Source organism: Triplophysa dalaica, chromosome 18 (genome assembly GCF_015846415.1).
Source record: "Triplophysa dalaica isolate WHDGS20190420 chromosome 18, ASM1584641v1, whole genome shotgun sequence".
Lineage (NCBI taxonomy): Eukaryota > Metazoa > Chordata > Actinopteri > Cypriniformes > Nemacheilidae > Triplophysa > Triplophysa dalaica.
Window position 1 is genome coordinate 11,726,648 of NC_079559.1, and position 24,947 is coordinate 11,751,594.

The 24,947-nt window shown below is 38.5% G+C and overlaps 2 protein-coding genes across 2 annotated transcripts; both read left to right on the forward strand.

Annotated features, from left to right (window-relative positions):
* The first annotated feature begins 282 nt into the window (after positions 1-282).
* On the forward strand, positions 283-10,985 carry plcxd3 (phosphatidylinositol-specific phospholipase C, X domain containing 3). Its single transcript, XM_056772602.1, has 3 exons — positions 283-454; positions 6,576-7,284; positions 9,308-10,985. Exons 1-3 carry the CDS (start codon positions 352-354, stop codon positions 9,462-9,464), a joined length of 969 nt encoding a protein of 322 aa, XP_056628580.1. The 5' UTR covers positions 283-351; the 3' UTR covers positions 9,465-10,985.
* Positions 10,986-14,237: 3,252 nt separating this feature from the next.
* Positions 14,238-24,537, forward strand: c7a (complement component 7a). The gene is made up of 18 exons (XM_056772601.1): positions 14,238-14,374; positions 14,716-14,777; positions 15,580-15,682; positions 15,783-15,924; positions 16,017-16,158; positions 16,354-16,492; positions 17,118-17,261; positions 17,949-18,192; positions 18,305-18,421; positions 18,501-18,667; positions 18,852-19,080; positions 19,756-19,927; positions 20,054-20,141; positions 20,227-20,359; positions 20,473-20,661; positions 20,768-20,861; positions 23,818-24,002; positions 24,097-24,537. The coding sequence occupies exons 1-18, from the start codon at positions 14,372-14,374 to the stop codon at positions 24,279-24,281; spliced, it is 2,538 nt and encodes an 845-aa protein (XP_056628579.1). The 5' UTR covers positions 14,238-14,371; the 3' UTR covers positions 24,282-24,537.
* Positions 24,538-24,947: the final 410 nt, after the last annotated feature.

The window sequence follows — 24,947 nt, forward strand, 5'->3', positions numbered from 1 at the left end:
ACCACAGTGGTGGACAGCGACCATGTCAATATCCAGAAAAGCTTGAGTTTCTTCTATAAAATCAAATAAAATCATTAAATCCGCGTGCGCCAAAAGCGCGCAACACTGTCTTATTGCGCCCACATCCACATACGACAGTTCTGAAGAATATAGGCTTGTTTCAAGTAACGAGCTTGTTCATACTACTTGTAAAGACGTTGTTTGAATCTAGAGGGTTGGTTGAATTGTGATGTATGCGTTGCGCGCGCCGTCTCGGGGGTGTGGTGACGCTCGCGCTGCGAACTCACGCGCGCGCTGGAGCCGAATAGTAGAGACAGTCAGAGAGACATCGAGCATCGGAGAACCGACGGCATGGCTTCGTCTCATGGGAAGAGCGAACTCCGTAATGCGGACTGGATGTCAAGTTTACCGGAAAGCATGCACAGCATTCCTCTGACTAATCTCGCCATACCGGGTAAGTGCGCTTTTACATGCACATATGAAAGGAAAGTGGTTGTGGGTTTTGAAAACGCATTGATGTTGATTTTATTTTACAGTCCTTTTAAAAAGTTGTTTGAGTGATTTTGCTGGTAATGTATGCATTAGCTATAAACTCTTTATTATAACTCGCATTGCAATAAGAGGTCACACAAGCTTGGATGAAATGGATTCTGCTTATGACATAATATCTACTGCGTGGCTAAAACGTAGTCATATGATGGCAATTGGAAAACGACGGTATAATAAGGTTAAGATGTGTGTCAGAAATTAAATAGGACACCTGTTGCTCGGGGCTCGAAATCTTTTTCAGCGATTCATTAAGCGACAACACGTTACACATTTGTTACAACCATGACCAGTTAAATATAAAAATAACACTCATACAGTTGCATGGTAGAAACAAGCTAAATATTTTATTTTAGCGTTATTCAACAACAAGTTACACAAGACAGTACTCTTCTTTATTATACTTTATATTTGTGCTCATAGTATCCAGATTGTATGTATTCTCTATTGGAACTATGATGAAACTGTAAGTAAATGTATGTTGAAATAGAGTTTCGCACAAACTCTAGGTTAAAGCCATTTCACACATCATTTCACGCACTTTAAGCGGTTCACTCTTTTTTGTTTTGTAGATGTTTTGTACTGTTTTTGTTTACTCCAAATAATAGTAATAATAGACACTTGGCCAGGGTGAAGTGTGAACTGTGTAGACATGGATCAAGATAACCCGGTGTAACAGCGGCCAGCTAATCTCAACGGACCAAGGGTGGAACATCCCTACTAGAGCACCAACTCCCATTCTTGACCGATCACCAGTACGAGTCCCACTTGGGAATGGGTTTGGGTAGGACAGGTTTCACCAGGATAATGAAAACCTATAGCACTTATAGTACCTATTTGTACTTTTACACCTGAATGGTCTAGTTGTAGGTTTTAGCAATGGTTGATTGGATGTTAAGGTACTCTGCCAAAAATGACAAGTTGAACAGCGGCAAAGCTCGGGTAATCAGCCAGTGCAGGCTTTAAGAGTCTCGCCCTATGATTAAACCCCCTGATTAACATCAGTGTCACTGATTTCAACCTATTGCCACAGGGATTAATTAACAGGCCAGCCATCTCCAAATCATCCAGTTAACCATCAATTACAGAATCTGATTTCGTGATCCTACAACAAATGCTTTGAGTGCAACACATGAATGCAAATTAAATCTTACTGATATAGGTCAAGGTCCATGGTTCTGTAGCTGTTCTTCTGGGTTACTTGGCACAGTATCATCCTCTCTCTTTTGTGTAAGTTTTCTAAAACGTGATGTCAACTAGGCTGTGGGTGGGTGATGGAAAGTTGTAGCAGCTATTTATCAAAACGCTCTAAACAAATTAAGTCTCGCAAAGATTTCTGGGACACATCACTCCCACACAGAAATCTTAAACTGAAGCGAGCTGATGAATAGGTCTCATAATGCGAGGTTAAGATCTCGCTCTTCATAGAGAATGAAATGAGATCCATGGAAATGTATGCAGCATGTCCAGGAGCTGGTGTCCTGGTGTGTAGAACAGCGTTTTTAGGTTAGACACAGACGAAAAAAAGGTCATTTCAGCAACTTAAATTGTGAAGTATAGCCAAGGATCAAATCCTAAAACAGCCTAATCGATGATCTCTCGCCTTTGTCTCATGCATATTTTAGTTAGTGCTTTATTTAAGCTTCAGGCTATTCTCATTCTGTCATACATACAGGCTACTGGAGATATTTTTTTAATTCTTTGGATCTAGCATTATACACGTCTATATTAATAGTATTTATGCCAACACAAACTCATATTTGACCCATTTTATTTATTAATGTGTGGATTTCTATTATAATGTTGTCAAATTCCGCAGTTCAAAATATGATTCTGTCATCTCCAGCAGCTTTAAGCTCAGCGATCGAGAATCTAGTGTGCTTTTGATTTTTCTCCTTTTTATCATCATAAAGGCTTAGGTAATTGTCAAACTCAAACCTTTTTATGAGTCCGACTCTCTTACCCATAGGTCACTGACATTGAGGCAAGAGAATTGTGTCCATGCTGAAGGCGGCTGTTCTAAGGTGACACTCACAGAATAAGCAGGGCACCAATGCTTTATATGTCACAGAAGTCTTGGAAATTAGGTAGATGGTTGAAGCTCTTGAGACGTGAATTTAGCCTCATTCGGTTTTATGGAGAACCATTATTGATATTTAAGCAATGGCTGCCCTTTATCCCAAGGGGGTGTTGCTTTTAAGTCATGTAATCTTCTTTTGAGCGCAAGCCAGTGACATACATCCAGAAAAATCGATCTATTCTTTCTTTGAGAGCAAAACATAGGTATTTTGTCCTTGAAATATTTTCATGTAGTAGTGTTTGTAATCCTACCTATTTGCTAATGGCAGAATCAGAGCTTTTGGTTGATGGATTAACAGAAGCTGGCAGAATCTAGCACTCCTGTCAGGTCTAGACATTTGACCTTGAGACAAACAGCCTTGCCAGGAGAAACTCATCGTCTATGCAAAGTGTTTTTTGGCACATTTGTATCTACTCGTATGATTCGCCATGCTCAATTGAAGGCCTTAAAAGAAACTCAGAGCACGTCTTTGTTGCATGGATAATTGCTCTTACTCAGATTTTTTCTTTCTTCCACCTCTGTGTCTTTATTTCATCAAATTGAATTTTCATATCAAAAGGGCCTCTCCAAAATGTTTTTAGAAAGATGTCGAAATTATTTATTTACCTGACAGATACGTACATGCTGCATAGATAATGGTATGGTACATAAATAACTTTAAATTGCACCATTGGCATGAAAAATTGTAATGGCTTCAATCCTGGAGGGCGTGATTGCTCCTGTCTGATTGCTCTTTAAATCTGTCCATCTGTCCAATTGTTCATCCATTAATCCAGCACTTTAGACCCCAAAGAGAGGATTTCCAGCCCACCTTGTCTCAATAAACAAGATAAATGGAAAAGATTAGGTGACCAGACATGAAATTGCACAGTCACCAGTGGGAAAAGGATCTCATTCCTGGAACGATTCATTTTTGCCTGCTAAACTGTAAGGTTGTCCCCTGTGGTTGACAATGACATGTCAATCTATTGAAGTTGGCACTTTCAGTCAGCCCAGGAGTTTATAGTCAACCCTTGAATAAAACTTAAAATACATGTTGCCTGTTGCGGATGATGGATAGCTTTTCATTTGTATATTCTTGTTAAGCAATACTACACAAGAGGCAATGAGAATATAAACAGCCAAAGAGTAGCTAGACACTCTTTAAATATTAAAGGCATAGAACTATTAAAGTCTTAATATTAAATCAAATTTATGTAGTGCTATCTGTTCACAATATGATATCCTGTATGGAAATACTGTCACAATCTGCTATACATTTATGCATTCGTAAGATGCTTTTAAACAAAACGACTTACAGTGCATTCAAGATATACATTTTATGAATGCAAGCATTTCTTGGAGATCAAATTCTTGACCTTGACGTTGCTAGTGCCATGTTCTACCAGTAAAGCTACATGACACAGAGTAGAACTGCTATACACACAGAAATATGGTATTTAGGTCTTCTGTTGTGTATTTATCCACCTCTGGTGCAATTCATCACTTTACAGTAAGATTCCATTCACTGCCCATCATTGAGCAATATATTTTTACAGCATTTATTTGTTGAGGATAGTTAAAAGTCCTGTAATTTTTTTAAATGATCTATTTACAGAAATGCAATAAAATATACGGACAACTGCTCTACAGTGCGCGTTATGTAAACATGTCATCTCATTCGGCAAAGAAACGAAAGAGTGATGACATCTTAGTTCAATGTCAGCCACCCGAGTGCTTCAAATGGGGGGGGCGAGCGGTGAAATGAGCCGTTGGTTGCAGTTCGCAACCTCACCGCTAGATGACACTAAATTTCACACAATGGACCTTTAATGTAAATACAGGTGTTTGCCAATGTTCATTTAATTTGGAATGAATAATGTTAACCTTTGATTATTGATGTATTAGTAAATTAAGATTAATTTATTATCCTTAATAATAAGGTACTGTATATAAATGCTGTAAAAGTATTTGTATATTGCTAGTTCTTGCAAATTTATAGCTAACTATAATAGTTAATTTATATAGTTAACTACTGTACCTTATTGTAAAGTGTTACCGTAATCTTACCACAATTCTTATACTCTTCACTTCTTATCTACTTATACTACTAGATATTCAACACCTTTGATATTAAGTTAAAGACAGAGATGTGTCTAATTGTGACATAATTGTGACAATTGTAGACGTGTGTGACTCTGGTTCACGTGTTTCAAAAACAGAAATGGGCTAAATTGTTAATGTCTTTAATCCGCTCTAATGTTCCTCCTCGCCGAGGTTTAGAGGTGAAACATGAGCCCAATTACTTCCTATCATTTTGTTAAATGGTCCATTTTCCCAAAAATAATTTCCCTCAAATCTACCTCATATCAGTTCAGTGTATCTCAAGGCAGGGATCCCATAACCCTCCTCTGCATTTAGCAGATGAGCTAATAGAACGCATAATAAATGCACTGGGACCTCTCAGAACAGAAATGACTGGGCATCCATATTGTGTTTTAAGTATTTACGTCTTTAATCATCTTCAATCTATTCCTATTTGGGGATGTGAATTGTAGCTATAATAATATGTTTTACAACGCCCTGAAGGCAAGGCTGCTTACTATCAATGAACTACATTTATTGAAAGAGAATGTTTTATAACACTTCGCAGGTTTGTAGATGTTTCCTTATATGAGAGCCAACTAGAATGAGGAAACATGTTGAAATATGAATGTATTCGGCTGTATGATTGATTAAAACACGTAGATCAAGTGTTTGTCAGTTTTAGCAGTTAGCACAGTACCAAGCCTGTGTTTAGACATCTTTAATAAGCAGTCATTCATTCTTTCATTCATTCTTTCATTCATTCATTCATTCATTCATTCATTCATTCATTCATTCCTTTTTCCTTCATTGCTGACCAGTATCTCTATAAGCTGGAGCTCTTTTGCTTGTGAAAAGCACCCTCTAATGTTCCCATGATTTTGACTTGTTTCATTGTGGTGCCGATTGTCGAGATGCATCTGCCGAGCAGACAGCTGTTTGCCTAATGGCCCTTTCCCATGGTGAATGTTGATAGCTGCAGTTCTCCCTTCGGGTGGAGGGACGCATCGTTTATTCATCAAAAATATCATTCGGCGAGTCTCTCTGATACGCACTGTTTATAGGCTGCTTACTGCTTTCATTTCACGAGATTAGCAATGCATAAATAGGTTGTACTTGTTTGTGATTTGTGAGATCAAACACAGCACCTGGCTTTGCTCTGTATTTACATTGAAAGCGTGCTTGTGAACTCGTGCTATTGTGCCGCAGGCCATGGCAACCGTTTTCTCCCTCAGGTTATGTTATGGTGTGGTTTGAATTCAATGGATTGCGGTTGCATTAAACTGCTTTAGCCTTGAAGGAATAGTTCACCCAAAGATGAACATTTTCATTGTCATTTCAGACTTGTATGACTTTGAAAAGAAGATTTTCTGAAGACAATTAGTAACCGAACAGCGGCGTCAATGGGTACCGCCGTTGTTCAGTTACCAACATTCTTCAAAATATCTTCTTTTGTGTTCTTCAGTATAAAGAAAGTCAAACAGGTTTGAAATGATGATAGGGTGAGTTTTTTTCATTTTTGTGTGAACTATCCCTTTAACTGTGAAGGCAGCCATTATATTACATAGTGTATTTAGGTTCCTATATAAGTCAGCCTAAGATCACGATATCATAATTTTATGAGCAGAGGACTGTACTAGTTGTAAAGGAGACACAATAGTTATTGAGAAAACAACCAACTGTGTCCACAAGACAACCTAATTGTCGCCTTTTCTCTATAGTTTAGTGAATGTCATCAATATTATTTCACAGACCACTAACTGTAATTCGTCTAGTTGCATTTATATCTGAGATACAATTATGTTTCCTTTCTTGGGACGATGAAACATTGTCATTGTTGGGTTGTGTTACAAAAACATACTAACTCAGAAACCTTCTCATTCAGGTTCCCACGACTCCTTCAGTTTCTACATCGATGAGGCCTCACCCGTAGGGCCGGAGCAGCCTGAGACGGTGCAGAACTTTGTGTCTGTGTTTGGCACTGTCGCCAAGAAGCTGATGAGAAAATGGTTGGCTACGCAGACCATGAACTTCACCAGCCAGTTGGAAGCAGGCATCCGCTTCTTTGACCTCCGTATATCCACCAAACCCAGAGACCCCGACAACGAGCTCTTCTTTGCACACGGCCTGTTCAGCGCCACCGTGCGCGAAGGCCTCGAGCAGATCACCACCTTCCTGGCCTCGCATGCTCGCGAAGTTGTATTCCTGGACTTCAACCACTTCTACGGAGTACAGAACCTCCACCACGAGAAGCTGGTCCAGATGTTGCGCACCGTCTTCGGGGACCGGCTCTGCCCGGTGGTCTTTGCTCAAGAGGTGAGCCTGAAGTACCTTTGGGAGAAGGAGTATCAGGTGCTGGTCTTCTATCACAATCCCATGGCTCTGGAGGTTCCTTTCCTATGGCCGGGTCAGATGATGCCGGCTCCTTGGGCCAATACCACGGATCCTGAAAAGCTCATTCAGTTCCTCCAAGCCTCAGTGAAGGATCGGAGACGTAAGGGGACCTTTTTTGTGTCCCAGGTGGTTCTCACACCTAAAGCGAGCACTGTCATGAAGGGAGTGACCAGCGGCCTGAGGGAGATCATCACAGAGAGGTGAGCACCAGGGTTGTTATAGGGGTGTCACAATATGCCAGTATCTTCAATAAACCTTGATGCTTAAAACCATGATAATCAATATCGTGCTAATTTGCACATAATATCAAAGTTTTGCTCACAAATACATAATGGTTACAAACTCTGCCTCAATGGCCAGAAAAAGAACAAAAGTAAAGATGAATTTGGCTGATAATTTATTTATTGAATATTTTTTCAGTCACAATAATCGTATAGTGAAAACCTCATGTTGTGACATCCTTAGTCTTTTTGGTTGAAAAATGAGTTTGATGTATTTTTAGAATAAACATTTATAATAAACACAACCATTTAGTTTTAGTTAGTTTTTCTTGCTTTTGAATAGTTTATATTTAATTTGTATCTTTTAAAAATTGTTTGAGTTCATTTATGTATTACTAAGATTTTCAGTTTGCCCTTTGACATCTAATTTTTATTGGAAAGTGCAACAAGCAAATTTGACAGTTTTACATTTTAATCAGATTATTACTTCTTTTGTAAATGGTATTTTCAATACTTATCTTTTTGTAATTGGGTTGTTTTCAATAATAAAATTAGTAATAACATTAAAACACCCATCTGAAAACAATTACAAAAACAGTTCAGCAATGTTCTTCTTTGCAAAAACAGCACCAGGAAGATATCTCACGGTCGCAATATAATCTCATCACAGTTATTAGCCATTGCTCAGAGTCTCTAGGGCTTAACTGATCAGGATTTGTCAGGCTTGGTTAGAAACATGAAACTTTTGGCAGAATGCACATTTTAAAACCGCACTGGATGACAGAAGCAGATATTCGTTCTAAAGTGAAGCAATATTCTGCTCATTCAAAAGACTGAGAGGGTTTCTTTTCTCTTCCCTTTTGGAAATATTGCCATCTGCATCTAAGTTTTTTATGCCAGCATACACAATATAGTATGCCATTGAGCCTGCAATGTAGCCCAGCCGCAATGCATCGTAGCTTGTGGTACCACCTGCATGTGGTTCACGTGGATATCCAAACCAAACCACATAGACGATATGAAGCAGTGTATTATTTCTGCTCATTGTAACTAGAACATTAGCTAAAGGGCAGAGATGACACCAGCGTTAGTCATCCTGGTTACTAGAAGACACATTCTGAAGTCTCAGTCTGTCACAGCATTTGCGGATGTACTTGAAGTTAAACAGGAATATTTTGGGGAATAAGGATATTGAGTACCCGTCAGAGCACAGGCTAAAGTGTATTAGGAAATCCATTATTTCTGTTCACTCAAAATCCAAAATGGGAACAAGCTCAGAAGATAAATTCGTCGGAGTCCTTTCGAAACCTTGTCGGTCTAAATTCGCTGTTTTTCAGGAAATGGAAAAACAATGTATTTTTTCAATGATCACATACTGAGTTGCCAAAGTTGACAAGCACTTTTTAATACTTTTTATTTGTTAGATATTTGCAAAACCCAGTGACAAACATAAAGGGCGATAATAATGATTTATGGCAAAACAAAATATGGAGAGACAAGGATTCAAATGGGGCGATTTGCAAGTCCAATGCAGTTAGCAGCTTTCTTTTACTATAAACATAAAGAATGACAATATTATCATATTGTGACCCAGGTATTGATATGATATCAGAATGGCAGGTCCCTGTTGATTCCCTCCCACACACCGCATTTAATGCACCATCCCAAGCCACAACTCTCTTTGTAGATCTGTTTGATTGTTATTGTTTGTGCAAAGAGAATGTGCATTTTAAGTAAACAATTGTATTAAGAACAAAGCAAATGACATAGTTTGGTGGAGAGTTTCAGATATTTTTGCATTGATTGTGCTGATGGCAGATTATTTATAGAGCATAGGGACACAAAAAGAAATGAAAGGACCTCTGCTACCTCACTACAATCTGAATGATGCGTTGCAGAACAGCTGATTCAGACTGCTAGCCGTAGCCTCATCTCAAATTGAGCTTCAGAGACATAACCCTCACAAATGTCCCCTTTAAATTGAAACTATATGTGTTCTCAGGGCTCTTCCTGGCATGATGCAGTGGATCCGCTCACAGCGACCTGGAGAAAACGGAGTTAACATCATCACGGCCGACTTTGTGGAGCTGGGAGAATTTATCAGCGCCGTCATCACCCTCAACTACTACCTGGATGATGAAGAAGAGAACGCCACCTGAATCTCGAATTTCCCTACTCGCTTGTGGTATCAATTACACTTGCTCTTTTACTATTTGCCTTGTTATGATTTCATTTCATACTTCGAAACAAGCTCTGTTCGTCTCTGACAGTTTAGGGCTGTTAAACCTGCGAGGATGAGAGTAGAGCGCAGACGGGTGGTCGGGCGGAATAATTTCAGGTTTTGTTTGAGGATAAATCGAACAGTGATTTCACTTCTTTCTGGACCAAAAGATGGCTGGCTTTTCCCCATATTTCTCTATTTCACTAATTCACACGCTTAAAACCTAAATTTCTGACTTCTGCTTCTGATCGAGTAACAGTAACTCACTTCATGGGAAATAAATATCGTTTGTACAGTGAATGTGACTCTATAGTAGCTTTATTTCTAGTGGTAGTAGTAACTAGTATGATTGTCACGTTGTAAATACTTATAAACCTGAATTGTTTCTCGGCTTACTATTTGTCATACATTACGAGTTGAGGTTCCCTTGAGGGCCTCAGTCTGGTCTTACGATGTTGAAGAAGTGAACTATTAGATGTTTGTATTCACAACCAAAAATCGCAGATGTATGTTAATAAGAGTTTTGCCATCATTAATACTAACAGGTTAGGCTTTGTATCAACATTTTTGTAGTATAGTCCAGAATACTGCAACAAATCTTTTTGTATCCGTGAAGAATACTATATATATTTGTTTGCGTGTGACTGAGGACTGTTAAAAAGCAGACATTGACGTTTACTGACCAGTTAGATCCAAATGCAGTACAGAAAAAAACAATAGTTGTCTTTTAGTGCGATGAAATATCCCATTGAAATTCATTACATAAAGGGGTAGTTTCATATTAAATTCATCATCCTGTTTGACTTTCTTTCTCCTGCAGAACACAAAAGAAGATATTGTGAAGAATGTTGGTAACCCAACAACGGTGGTACCCATTGACTTGAAGTAAAATGGGACCGCTATTGTTCGGTTACCAACATTCTTCAAAATATTTTCTTTTGTGTTCTGCAGAAGAAAGAAAGTCATACAGGTTAATGTCAATGGTAATGTAAAAATACAAATAATTTGTACAATAGTGTACAGTTGGCATTTTAATATAATTTACTGTTATTTAATAGTAAGGTTATTTATTTTCAGATTAAGCTAACTAATTGGCTAAATCGCCATCCAAATGAATTAATTATTAGATTATAAAAGATACAAAATAATTTAATTACCCAGATGCCAATTCATTCAATTTGTTCGGTATGACATCATTAAACAAAGTGACTAGTTCACCTACGAACATAAGAGTGGCTCAATGATTTGCGGGATCATTTATTTATTAAAGCGTTTGACTCATGTTGATTAAAATGACAATCCCACACAATCCCACAGGCAATCTCCAGCATGGACCGGAGTGTAAATGCATTAATCATGCATCTTTGTACAGTATGAAACTGCATGTAGTTGTCAAGGTCGATGAGCTGTATGTTTAGCATTCCATGACAAATCTGGTGTACAATAAATGTAAATACTGCATAAATACTGCGTAGTGTCTTTCTTTCACTAAATACCTTGAATCGTGTACCTTCAGTATTTCAATTGTATGATTTTATTGTGTATATGACTCATGACTGTTCTGTTGCAATCCAGATGAGAAACTAATCTGAATTAAAAACAATAGAAGATGTAACATTTGCGGTTTGCCAATTCTGTCTCATTCTGAAGCATAGAGTAGAGTCCATGGCCTCATTACATGCTTTCTCAATTACAGCTATTCATTGCTGGCAGAGGTCCCCTCAGCTTGTTTTGACAATGGCACTACGCAGCTGTGAAAAACTCTCCTTCATTTATTTCCAGCACTTCACGCTCACGTATCATTGTGAATTTATTAGTAGATTTTCAGCGGTGTATTTTTTAAGCTGCAGTGATGTGTGTTGTTTTTCTCAAAGTGCGACACCTCTAGCTCTATGCTCTATGCAGTTAAGCGGTGTCATGGCCAATAAGTGACGCTTTGAAAAGCACGTGGACTTGAGTGAAGGTGACTCAAAATGCATTATTTAAATGTCATGCTAAGTCATATTGTATAGAAGAGAGAGGAACATACATCTGTTGTGGGTGGTAATCATGATTGAATCATTCTGCAGTTTCAATTTATGCCTGTTTTGGAGTGGACATTGTCTGGCATGGCTCTCTCTTCTGCCAACACAATCTCTTCTATGCTGTACATGACAGTTGCCAGCAGTGTTATTACAAACGCTAATCAGAAATTGACCAAATAAGGCTGGGCATAAACCTCATATTTTCTGTCGGGGGTGTAATTACAAGCAGCGTGCAAGCATTTTGAAAGCATTACTAATGCAAGATAAGAGATTCCCTAATGCGAACACGCTTTCAGACAGACAGCTGAACAATGTTAGTCAGTTAGAGCATCTCGGTTTGACAGCATCCTTATACAAATTATAATGAGTCGGCAGCTGGATAAATGATTGAGTATCGAAAATGTCAATGTGGTTAACATTTTCAAAAATAATAATTATTGCTTTTTGCACCACAATGCAGGGCAGTTTAAGATTTCAAGGCATAAAGACTTGCTCATGTATATCTGTTCAAATATCATGTTTATGTTGAACATATACATACTGAACAATTAAGAGACCATTTCAAATATCCATTTTATCAGAATTTGTTGATGTATTGTGAGTCATGTGTTTGTTCAATTTCAACAAAATCAAACCTCAGGAGTGACCAACAGAAATGTGAAAGAATAACAACATGACAAGACACATGCAAAATCGAGGTTATCACATAAAAAATAGTTTTTAACTTTGCCTATACATGTACAAATATTACTGTTGTATTGCTTAAAAGTGAATATGAACTTGTTTTCTTTGCAGTATTTGGAGGATCTTTTCTGTTATTTTGATCAAATAATATTTTTGCAGATAAGTGCAAATAGAAACAAAATTGAAATTGAATTGAAATTTGGTGAAACATTGTTAAAAATGAACAGGATAAAAAACATACCGATCAATAGTAAATTCAGAAAATAATTTTGAAATGGCCTTAAATTTGTTTCCACAGCTGTATATCATTGATGTGCTTCCGAAACCTAATATAAATATTATTAAAAAAATAAAACATAAATAAATATGATATGTGACCCTGGATCACAAAACCAGCCTTAAGTAGCACGGGAACATTTTTAGTAAAAGACAAAAATACATTGTATGGGTCAAAATTATTTATTTTATTTTTATACCAAAAGTCATTAGGATATTAAGTAAATATCATGTTCCATGAAGATGAAGATGAAAACTGGATGGCCAGCCACATCACCTCTGATTAACAACTTCAAAGGCAATTTTCTCAATATTTTTTTTTGCTGCCTCAGATTCCAGAGTTTTAAACTATTGTATCTCAGCCAGATATTGTCCTATTCTAAAATCTAATACATCAATAGAAAGCTTATTTATGCATCTTTCAGATTATGTACTCATCTCATAAAACTGGTTTTGTTGTCCAGGGTCACATATGTTCAAAATAGTCAAAGCTGACAAGCACTTTTAAAATATTTTTTATTTTTTAAATATTTGCAAAACCCAGAGACAAACATAAGGGCTGACAATAAATAATGATTCATGAGAAAATCACGACATATGGAGGTGACCTCTGGGTGAGTTTATTGATTCATGCAAAAATGTACCCCAACAGCTTTAATTGCATTTGAAATATTACATTTTTAAGTTCTAGTTTTCTTAAACTCCCTTTCGTTTGCCCTTTTTATATTATTAGGGGATTTACATTACATAAAAAAATTTGCAACAATTAATGTGTTCTCAATACACATGAACAATTACACTTACAGTACAAACTCTCTGATATGAGAGGCCATGTGAATCTGACTGGATTTATGATGTATTAACTGTAAGCTGAATACATTACTCATAAAAGCATGCCAATGAGCGGCTCACTGAGAAACTCAATTACCTTTTAATTATGCAAATGAGATCCTGTGAGCAACTCTCTGAGTTCTGAGGTCTAGGAAGCCGAAAAAGCGATCAGATTAACCCCCATGACCCAGAGACAATATCCAGTGATGAGGGTAGATGGGGAAGTGATCCTTCGAGTAAATAAACATCTCAATAAGTTGAACTGACTGTATATAGTGCATTAAATTACACATTTGCAGATGGCAATAGTTTAGCAATGTGTGCATCTGTGATTGTTAACTCCCTCTTTTGTGTCCCTTTTATATGCGGAGAACAAAGGGAATTATTTTGATTTGCGAACAACTCAAACAATGAAAAGTGAATATTGACCAAATTAAAGTTAAGTGAGATTTTCCTGAATTGTCTGTCTTTTCCCGAGTCTGAAGCAAGATCTACCTTGTTGCTTCAGATGACTTTTACACAAGTCATGTGGATGCTTTTCGTGTTTGTTCATTCTAATGAAATTCAACCAAAAAAAATAAGGTTTGAACGTGATTTGGAAAGACTTGTGGCTGAGTAAATATCAACGGAATTTCTCTTTAAACTCAGTGACTGAAGAGAAAATTGGAGCTTTGTCTCCATCAAGTGTTTATGCATATCTCTACAGGGTGGATGTCTTGCTCTCTATAGATGCCAAACTGGTCGAATCTGTCTATTTACGCAAATTTACATGCACATCTAACCGTGTAATTCTCAGCAATGTTCCACAAATGTACTCCATTAGAAAGATTGATGTCCTCCAGGCCTCTCCCACATTCCCTTGACATGAGGAATGCGTTGTTGCACACATTCTTTGGCAGAGAAAGGAACATTTCCCGCTCATGTTGTTTTACTCAGAAAAGAAATGGACTAAGGGTGTATCCATAACGTTTTGTTACAGTTGCACACAGTAAAGAAAAGCTGTTTTGGATTGAATGCATGCTTCTTCACAATGGTAAGCAAACATTTCAAAATCTAAACAAACGCACTGCAAACACATTGGAAAATAAAACGGGCCATTAAAAAGGTTTTAGTTCTTTTGCAAGCCTGATTTTTCTGCAGAAACTGATGTTTCTTAACATGCAAATTCAACTTTGTTATTATAACTGTAAACCTGCAATTTCCCAAATTGAAATTATGTTTAATGGAAATGTGCAGAATCTTGTCTTTCGAAAACCAAACTTTTTGGTCAGCTCAGGCATTCTACATTTCGTATTTAATATTCTACTTCTAGGTAGGCTAAATAAATACGGGGTTTCCTATTTTGGTTAACTGTGTCTTTAACTGTGTTCTCAGCGTGTGCTCGTGCATGGAGTTGCATTTCTCTTCTGTCTGTTGTCTTCAGCAGCTCTTAAACAGTAAGCAATTGAAAACATATGTGTCATTATCAGAAACTTCGGTTACACTTACCAATTATGTTCATATTAACGATAATATGTGACCCTGGATCACAAAACCAGTCTTAAGTAGCACGGTAACATTTTAGGTAAAAACCGAAAATGCATTGAATGGGTCAAAAAATTTTTTTTTCTTTTATGCCAAAAATCATTAAGATATTAAGCAAAGATCATGTTACATGAAGATATTTTGTTAATTTCCTACTCTAAATATATAAAAACTTTATTTTTGTGAGTGGATGGCCTGCTACAGTGCCTCTGACTAACAACTTCAAAGGCCATTTTCTCATATTTTGATTTTTTCACATTCTCAGATTCCAGAGTTTTAAACACTTGTATCTCAGCCATTTATTGTCGTATCGTAACAACCCATACATAGTAGAAAGCTAATTTTTTCAGCTTTCAGATTATGTAACAATCTCAATTTCGGGAAATTGACCCATAAAACTGGTTTTGTTGTCCAGGGTCACATATAGCTTTCCACCATTTATTGATCTTTGTTAGTAACGTTTAATTTGAAAAATAGATTAGTGAATGCCGACAATAATATGAACTAAGATTAATAACTAATGCAAAATATGCTAAATATTGATCATGCAAATTCAATTTGAACAAACAACCTTATTGTAACGTGTTCCCGACAGTCCTGTTTTAAGCACATTTGCTGTATTGTATTTACTTTATCAATGTTTTAATATATCATCAACATCGATACATCAAAGTGGCTTGTTTTTATAAATCATATTGCTCACTCCTGAATCAGCGGTGCGTTGGTGAGGAACTCTCGATCTGTTCTTGAACCCGTGCACTGCCAGTGGGGAACTTATGGAAGCTGGTCAGCCTGTGATGGCTGCTCCAAGACACAAGTGAGACTATTTTTTTCCCAGAATGATATAAACCGGTTCCACAATTGCTTAACGTTCATTTGCATGTTGTTCCTTATTTAACTGCATTTTTGTCTTACAGACGCAGATTCGATCCATTGCAGTCTATCCTCAGTTTGGTGGTAACCCCTGTGCTGGAAGCCCGGTCCGCACACAGCCGTGTTCCTCGGCTCAGGTCTGCCCCCTAGAAGAGGGCTGTGGAGGAAGATTTCGTTGTCAATCTGGTTTGTGCTAAGATGGTTTTTTCAAAATGCTGGACTAAATAGTTATTTTTTCAGTTGTTCCTGTCTATCAAGTTCCCTGATTTTGTTTGAAGGAAAATGCATCAGCCAGTCGCTAGTATGTAATGGAGATCAGGACTGTGAAGAAGATGGTTTGGATGAGCAACAGAAATGTAACAGTATAAACGTTTGTGACCTGGAGCAGCCTCCACCGAATGTAGAGCTAACTGGTCAAGGGTAATTATTTTAAACTTATTATATATACTCCTTTCCCAATTTTTTTTACATGTACTGTAAACACACACATTTAATAGGAACTTTTTCACATAAGCAATCTATACAGTACAAACTGTTCTAGCCTCACCCTAACACACACGCATGCCAGGTTCATTAAAGCATGCAGCACTTCAATTAAGTGTGTTTGCACCGAAGGTTTGATGCAGTGAGCAGACAGCCGAGAGGAACCGTTATCAACACTAAAAGCTTTGGTGGTTTGTGTAGAAAGACCTTCAGCGGAGACCACTCGGAAATGTTCAGAATTCCTCAAAATGTGGTCAGATACACCTTCCAGGCAGGTGGACTTTACTGTAACAGTGTAGGAAATAAAAATAAAAGATGATTGATTAGACATAACTGCATATAATAAATGTAAATGCAAATGTAGAATTTGGAAAAATGTAAGTGCAGAAGACTTAACAAAAACAGGGCTGATGACAAATTTAATTTATTGATCATGTTTATATTTAAATATGTGTTTGAATATATTTATGCTAGCTACCTATAATATATATTAAATATGTGTCTAAAGTATACCATCAAGTTGGCTTTCACAAGTCATTTCAAGTGGTTTAGTTGAAGCGGAAATTCCTTAACTTATTTTGATGAGATGAAATAATGTAAAGCCATTTAAAAAGATGTCAAGTTGAAATGACTTGTAAAGTCAAGTTGACTGCACTTACAAACGTAAAGGGATATTTCACCCAAAATGTATGTTCTGCCCAAAATCTATCCTATCAAGGCAGCCAAAAAAATGTACAGTTGCTTGAAATGTGTTTAAGCAGCTTCATCAGCTGTCTAGCAGGACCAAACCATCATCTGACCAGCACTTAAACATTCTATTGGTCTAAATTAATCTCTACAGAAGTCTACAAACTGTCCTTTTTAATGTTTAATTTGTTGTTGTCTATTTTTGCCAGGTAACAGCAAAAAGTGACTTTTCAGAGGAATCTTTTCAAAGCTCTTGGCACTACCTTCATCACATTGAACGACATAGTAAAACAACAGGAACAGATTATGGGCACGAAGATTACACCTTCCATGAGGAACTGCGACAAACAAAGGTATGATCTTGTCTTAGAACTAGATATATGTGATGTTGAATGTACACTCACCTAAAGGATTATTAGGAACACCTGTTCAATTTCTCCTTAATGCAATTATGGTGGTGGTGTAATGGTGTGGGGGATGTTTTCTTGGCACACTTTAGGCCCCTTAGTGCCAATTGGGCATCGTATAAATGCCACGGCCTACCTGAGCATTGTTTCTGACCATGTCCATCCCTTTATGACCACCATGTACCCATCCTCTGATGGCTTCTTCCAGCAGGATAATGCACCATGTCACAAAGCTCCAATCATTTCAAATTGGTTTCCTGAACATGACAATGAGTTCACTGTACTAAAATGGCCCCCACAGTCACCAGATCTCAACCCAATAGAGCATCTTTGGGATGTGGTGGAACGGGAGCTTCGTGCATCCCACAAATCTCCATCAATTGCAAGAAGCTGTCCTATCAATATGGCCAACATTTCTAAAGAATGCTTTCAGCACCTTGTTGAATCAATGCCACGTAGAATTAAGGCAGTTCTGAAGGTGAAAGGGGGTCAAACACAGTATTAGTATGGTGCTCCTAATATACCTTAGTTGAGTGTATATTGAATTATATTGTTCAGTTCGATTTTCTAGAACCCAATTCCTGAACGTACACTTTTTTCTAAGAAACAAACTTTGTTTGTTTAACCCTTCAGTCTGAACAACTGATCATCATTAAGAGTGATCTGGAGGTTGGCCAGTTCCAGAATCAAGCTCCAGAATACCTTTCACTTTCAGAGGAATTCTGGAAGGCTTTGCTTTCTCTGCCGGTCGCGTACAATTACGCCGCCTACCGTAATGTGCTGGAGAGATTTGGGACACATTACATTTCAGAGGGCACGCTTGGAGCGCATATGACAGTATTTCTGGCAATGAATGAAGAAATTACCAAAAGACTGAGTATGTGACTTCTGTGGAATGTGTTTATTTCAATGCCTTACTGTATAATGCATATCACTGATGAGTTTTTATTCAAAGTCATTGAACTGATCTCTTCTGTCTGTTTATGTAGAATCGGAGAAGAGAGACTATGAACATTGCGTTGTAACAACGCATTCAATATTGTTTTTCATCTCGTGGTCTACTACAAGATGTCAGACAGACAAATATGAAAAAAATGATCATTTTTGTAAGTCAGCAAAAGCAATATCATATTTATTTATGTTTTATTTTTTCTGACCTTAACGTCTCAAATGTCTATCAAACAGACAGAAAGATACAAGGAAGTGTGAAAAAAACAGATATCATTGGTGGTCATCCTGGACAAATCGCAAAACTGTTAATGTTAAATACAAACACACCAGAGGAGAATGGGAATGCTTTCTCTCAGTGGTCTGGATCGGTGAAGCAACATCCAGTGGTCATCAAACAGAAGGTTTGATTAAATACCTCTGTACTCATGTAAGATTCATGTGTGCAAATGAAAACCTTGGAAATCATAATCATAACGTAGTATAAGCTGTGTTAACTATAGTGTTCTTGAACTGAATTCAACTAAGACACTGTATTGCATAAACTAATCTACACATGAATTGTTTTTCTTTTTGTCTTATGAGCAGCTTAGGCCTCTGAATGAGCTGGTGAAAGAGGTGCCATGCGCAGGAGTGAAAAAGTATTACTTAAAGCGTGCCATTGAGACATATCTCAATGAGAAAAACCCGTGTCAATGCAGAGAATGCCAGAACAACGGGCTTCGGTTGATTCTGGATAACGTCTGTCAGTGTGTGTGCAAACCGGGCACTGAAGGGAAAGCATGCGAGCTTGGGACACCACTAGGTGAACAGCCAGGTAACACAAACTATTACTTTTTTATGGCTATATCAAACGATTAATTGCAAAGTTTGTTTATTGAATATGTGTGTGTACTTAATATAAAATATAAACATTTATATATTATTTAAATTATTGCTAAATATAAATAAATACATGTAAATATTTCCTAAATATGTACATGCATACATGTATAAATATAAAATTAATATGCACAGTAGATATATTATATAAACACAAACTTTTATTCTAAATGCGATTAATAAATTATCACTAAATATGACTGTAAAATATTATGACCTCTGAATGTGACCTCTATATAATGCTTGTGTAATTGTAATTGACAGAGCACTGTGTTAGCAACACATATTGATCCCAGGAAACACAAACTGATAAAAAATATACAGTATAGATCGAATGCAGTGTAAGTCATTTACAAATGCATAAACGTAATTTTTTTAATCTGCAATATTTATAGATTACTGGGTAGTTTAGATATTGGACATTGTCCAGAAATTATTTGGACACTGTGTTTACATCTTATTTTATCTTCTGACAAAAAAGTTTATTTATAAATATATATTTCAAGGTACAGTATATCTGTCATTTTCATTTTAAACCCATCATGTGTGATTTCGTAACATGCTTGTGCATGAAACTTGTGCTTAAAAGAAAGTTAAATTTGCATGGTAGGAGTGATCAATGGAGACTGGGCTTGTTGGTCATCATGGAGCTCCTGCAGGGAAGGTCAGAAAAGCCGGACACGCTCATGCAGTCGACCCGCCCCTCGAGGGGGTAAGGACTGTATCGGCAAAGCTCAAGAGACCACGGCTTGTGAGGATGAGCAGTACCTGGATTACTTACGGTGAGAAGGACACCTCCAGGTTAAACAGCATAAACTCCACTGGCCCAGAGAATGTGTTTGTGCCACACAACTGCCGCTGTGTGGGAAATGTGGGTGACTTATTGGTGTCAACCTGTTGATTTCCAGCACAATGGAGCCTCACTGCTTTGATGAATCATTGACACCCAAGGAAAGTTGTAAAACGCCCCCCGCCCTTGCCAATGGGTTTGTGCTGGTAAATTCTGCTTGCATACAATATTCTCCATTCAAGTGTGATGTTTGTTATGTGTTATAATGCTACTGTCATCTTACAATTCCAGTACCCCAAAGATGAATATCTAGTGGGCAGTAAGATCGAATACACTTGCATTGCGGGTTATCACTTAATTGGGTCCGCCATTGCAGAATGTCAAGAAAATCTAAAATGGCTGCAACTTTCAAAAGAGTGCAAGAGTAAGAACTTTTTTGCTGGTGTTTTTGATGAGATCAGAAGTGAGAAGTTGTACTTTAAGTTGTAGTTAAGCGTTTCATAATAATAAATATCAGTTTTGGTTTTATGCTGACAGGAACATTATGTGATCCACCTAAGCTTCCTCAAGATGTCACAGGAAGACCATGGAAGGTAGACTATAACATCGGTGAGGCCATCACACTCTCATGCCCAGATGGGAAGGAAATGGAAGGTCCACCTGAGATTCAGTGCAACGCTGGCCTTGCCTGGTCGCCTCAACCCAAAAACACCAGGTGCCTCACAGGTACCAAACTAAACTACAAGCTATTGTGAATTCAACTATACTATTAAGGGACCACTCTTACTGGGTGGTTTTACAGAATATAATTATGTGACCTGTTCTTTACTAGTGTCCGTGAAGCCGACCCCTGAAACGACGAAATGCAAGCCATGGGAGAACTTATCCAAGGACAAATGTGTTTGCAAAATACCTCATGAGTGCAAGTATGATCCATAACCAGACTCCACATAACAAAAAATCCAATAAACCATTTTAAAACTGTACTTTACATTACTGTACCATGTTAGAATTATATATACATTTATACGCAAATACACAGTGAATTTTAGAATATACACTGCCAATACTAAATTATGTTTTAGCTTTTTTTGCATTGTCATCAGAAGCAAAATGACTTAAAGGAATAGTTCACCTTTGAAATGAAAATTCTGTCATATATTAATTCTCGTAATTTCAAACCTATATGACTTTCTTCCTTCTGCAGAACACAAAATAAGATATTTTGAAGAAGGTGGATAACAAGAAACTGTGGCTCCCAATGAATTGCATTGCTTTTTCGTCCATTCAATGCAGGTCAAAGGCAACCAATGTTTTTTGGTTACCATCAATTTTCAAAACAAATTATTTTGTGGTAGAAATACAGCCATCATTTCGAGGCAGTTGATGTGCCAATCGAGAAGATGACCTCTCCAGATCCCTTGGGCTGGACAGTCATTTAAGACCTCATCCCAACCCATAAGGGATGCGTCTGTCGTTAGCAATTTGCGACGACAACACGGACCGAGAGTGGGACCTAACGTCAGAAACCGAGGTCTGTACCACATAATAAGGGTGAGAAGCCCCTTGCGCGTCACCCTTGTCTGCCTCTGGGGGTTGGCCCTTGAATTGAATGAAACCCCTGGCTTTGAGCCACAACTGGAAGCCGCCGCCATGAGACCTAGAACTCTTTGAAAGTGATGAGTAGCTTTTTAGCCTAGCCTGATGCTTCTCAGTGTGCTCAGGATGGATTCGACACATGCAGGAGATAGTTGTGCCTGCATCGTGGTCGAGGCCCATATTATCCCTAAATACATTGTATTTTACGTAGGGGAGAGAACGGTCTTTGTGGCGTTGGGTCTTAACCCAAGAGCTATGAGATGAGATAGCACGACATCCCGATGTCGAAGCGCTATCATGCAAGACTGATCTAAAATTCACCCAGTTGTCTATGTAATTCAAATGCGGATTCCCTGGAGTCGCAGGGTGCATTTTGTGTATGTGCGGGGTGACAAGGCAAGGCCGAATGGAAGAACCCGATACTGGTAAGCTTCGCCCCCGAAAGCGAACCTCAGGAATTTCCTGTGTTGTGGCAGGATCTCTATATGAAAGTATGCATCTTTCAGATCGTTCGTCACCAACCAGTCGCGGGACTGAATGTAAGACATAATCATCTTGATTGTCAACATTTTGAACATGTGCGTCTCCGGACACAATCCCCCATCCCTTTTGGGAACTAAAATATACCGGCTTTAGTAGCCTTATTCTCTGTCTGGTAGGGGAACACATTCTGTGGCCCCTTTAACCAGCAGAGCTTTTAATTCTTGTGCCAACAGATTTGCTCGCTCCGGTTGCATGGACGTGAAGACCACGCTGTTCGCGGAGGGCGATATGCAAATGTTATCCTGTAGCCCTGGTCTACGGTTCTTTAAACCCATGGAGAGATACCTGGCAGTAGTTTTTTTAACGCTGCCAGCATTTCTCCAAAAGGAGAATCAATTTTGGCACTTCTCGTTGGGGGGATGCCAGATGTCTGGCGGTCTGAGATATGGCAGGAGACAACCAAACATGTAGCATTCTTTTTGAGCCACTAATCCCCGAAACGCCCGGTGGCGGCAGAGATTGCAAAGTGAGCCTTTGACGGTGCCGAAGGGGAGCCTCCAATTTCTCTTGGAATTTTAAGAACCCCTCCTCGGGGGGCACACCCCTACAGTCCCAGGCACACATATCTTAGGATCTCTTCTTAGAAGAGATGAGGCGCCTCAGGTCCGGCCCTCCTGTCTCCCATGCCTCAGCAAAAACAAACCGCGAACCACAGGGTGAGGAAGAGGTGGCTCGGTCTCTTTTAAAAAAGGCGAGCCGAGCACGCAGAACTCTGAATTAAAAAACATCACAGAGTTCACACTCTCCCTCAAGTCCCAGGTCAGCCCCCAAGCATTCAAAGCAAAACTCATGCTTATCGAAATTGGAGAGGATCCTCTCACAGGGAGGAGCACATCTCCGATCCGAGTCAGTCATGGTTTTATTTTCCTTAGTGCTTGGTCACTAGTGTAAGAATCTTGGTAATAACTTTTTTTAAATTAAAGATTTTGAAAACAACAAAGAGGGAGATTTCTCACTCACAACACACGCACACTCAAAGCGGTCCTTGAAGACAAAAGAACCTAAAGACGTGTAATGGAGGCAAGCTAGTGAAGTGCTGTGCAGTAAGTAAACCTCACTCCCCGGCGTCAAGAACTCTCTAGCGACAGGCTCTAGAGTCTGCGGTCTTTAGCCTCCTCGCTAGAGTGCCCGACTCCCATGCCGGACCGACCCGGTTCGAGGCCCGCTGAGAGTGGTGCGGAGCGTTCCGGTTACAGACGCGTCCGCATTCACGCGTATTTATAACCGGCAGGTGCGGGTGTAATTAGCCACATCACCTGCCGAGGTTATTTAAAGCCAAAATAATTTTTGCCGGGTTTTACACACGTACTTCACAAACGGTCGAAAAAAAAGACTGTTCTCCCATAGCGTTTGAAACGCAGCATCGAGTGTAGCTTTTGAAAGGGAGCTAGATAGATTTTCTGCCAAATATTTGCCAATAGGGTAGAAATAGACTTGAATTGAGTTTTACCCCTTGACTAATTTACACTTAATTTAAGTGTAGTTTTATTAGTCTTAGTGTTTTTTCCCCTGCATTTGACCTCTTTTAAGGCATAAACTAAATTAAACTAGAGTTAATATCTAAGGAAACTTTCCTTGTTAGGTAAATGTATCCTGATTTAAGAATGCTTAGATATTTGTTCTGGAAAAATCCTAAATATTAAGAAATTCAGTTTTTGCAGCATACCGTCCATCTGCTACACACATATTTCTATTATTTCTCAATCTGTGTGTTGCATGTTTTTTTGTTGTTTCTTGCAGGTCTTCTTTGGATGTATGTGCCACAAATGTCAAGCGTGGTCAGACACAGAGATTGAGCGTGTGTAAGGTAAAGGCTATGGGCTGTCTGGGACACCAGTTCACTCTTGCCAACGACAGCGCCTGCCAGTGGCCAGATCGCTCCTCCACCGACTGCCCACACTGCATCCCTTGGGAAAATTGTGATGGTGAATAATTTTCACAGCGACCATTATTTTTAATTTCTAATTGTCTTTAGTTTATATTCAAGAATGTAACGCTGTAAAAACTGTGTGGTTTTAGAGCAAACCAACACCTGTCGCTGTAAGACGAAAGATGAATGCTCAACCCTAGGTCCCTGGATCCACGTGTGTGTGCAGCTGGAGGGAGAATCTGCACCCGAGACTATGACAGAATGTGAGGCGGGAGTGAGAAAGTGTAGAGGAGAGATGGTCCGCGTTGTCAGTGTTCAACCCTGTCAGTCATGAGTCTCAATCATATTCTTTTACTTGTAGTATTCTATCACATATAAGCACAATTTGTTTATGGCAAATACCTCTGAGATTGTTTGCTTTTTGAAAAGTTTAATGAATAGTCGAACGCAAAATGGAAATTATGCCAGGCAGCATTTACCTTGAGCACAAAACCTAAACCCACATGACTTTCTTCTGTGAAATACAAAAGAGTTGTGAAGTATATACTTCTGTGTCCTAATAAAAAGAAAACAAATTTTAAATTACAAAATTGTATTTGTGGGTGAACTATTCCTTTGAAACAGTATTATTACCTAATATTTAACTTCCATTTACTTACTACTACATAACTGCAATAATTTACATCAACCAACATTGCTCTTCATTTCTGCCAAACTTCTGACAGCCTGTCCAGTTACAGCGTTACAGCCCAATGATGAACCTGAAAACCATGTCTGTCCTTGTGAACGATTTCTTTGCGTCCTCCATTACAGCTTCACTATTGTTGTGAGAAAGTAAAGGCTAGGAACCGCTGCCAGGTGCAAGCGTCCTATTAATGTGCAAACATATCCAATTACCCACAGCTGACTGAGATCCAAATGTGATGTTTATTCTGAGAGGCTGTTTTTGCTCTTTCAATGAAGAAGGACATATTAAAGCTCTGATAGAGGATTTTCAAAT

Excerpts from the sequence above, each read along its gene's own strand:
- plcxd3 (XM_056772602.1), top strand. The coding sequence starts at position 352 with ATGGCTTCGTCTCATGGGAAGAGCGAACTCCGTAATGCGGACTGGATG. Across the intron at positions 455-6,575 it reads GACTAATCTCGCCATACCGG|GTTCCCACGACTCCTTCAGT; the intron begins GTAAGTGCGCTT and ends CTTCTCATTCAG. Across the intron at positions 7,285-9,307 it reads AGGGAGATCATCACAGAGAG|GGCTCTTCCTGGCATGATGC; the intron begins GTGAGCACCAGG and ends ATGTGTTCTCAG.
- c7a (XM_056772601.1), top strand. Across the intron at positions 20,360-20,472 it reads ACTTTCAAAAGAGTGCAAGA|GAACATTATGTGATCCACCT; the intron begins GTAAGAACTTTT and ends TTATGCTGACAG. Across the intron at positions 20,862-23,817 it reads AAAATACCTCATGAGTGCAA|GTCTTCTTTGGATGTATGTG; the intron begins GTATGATCCATA and ends TGTTTCTTGCAG.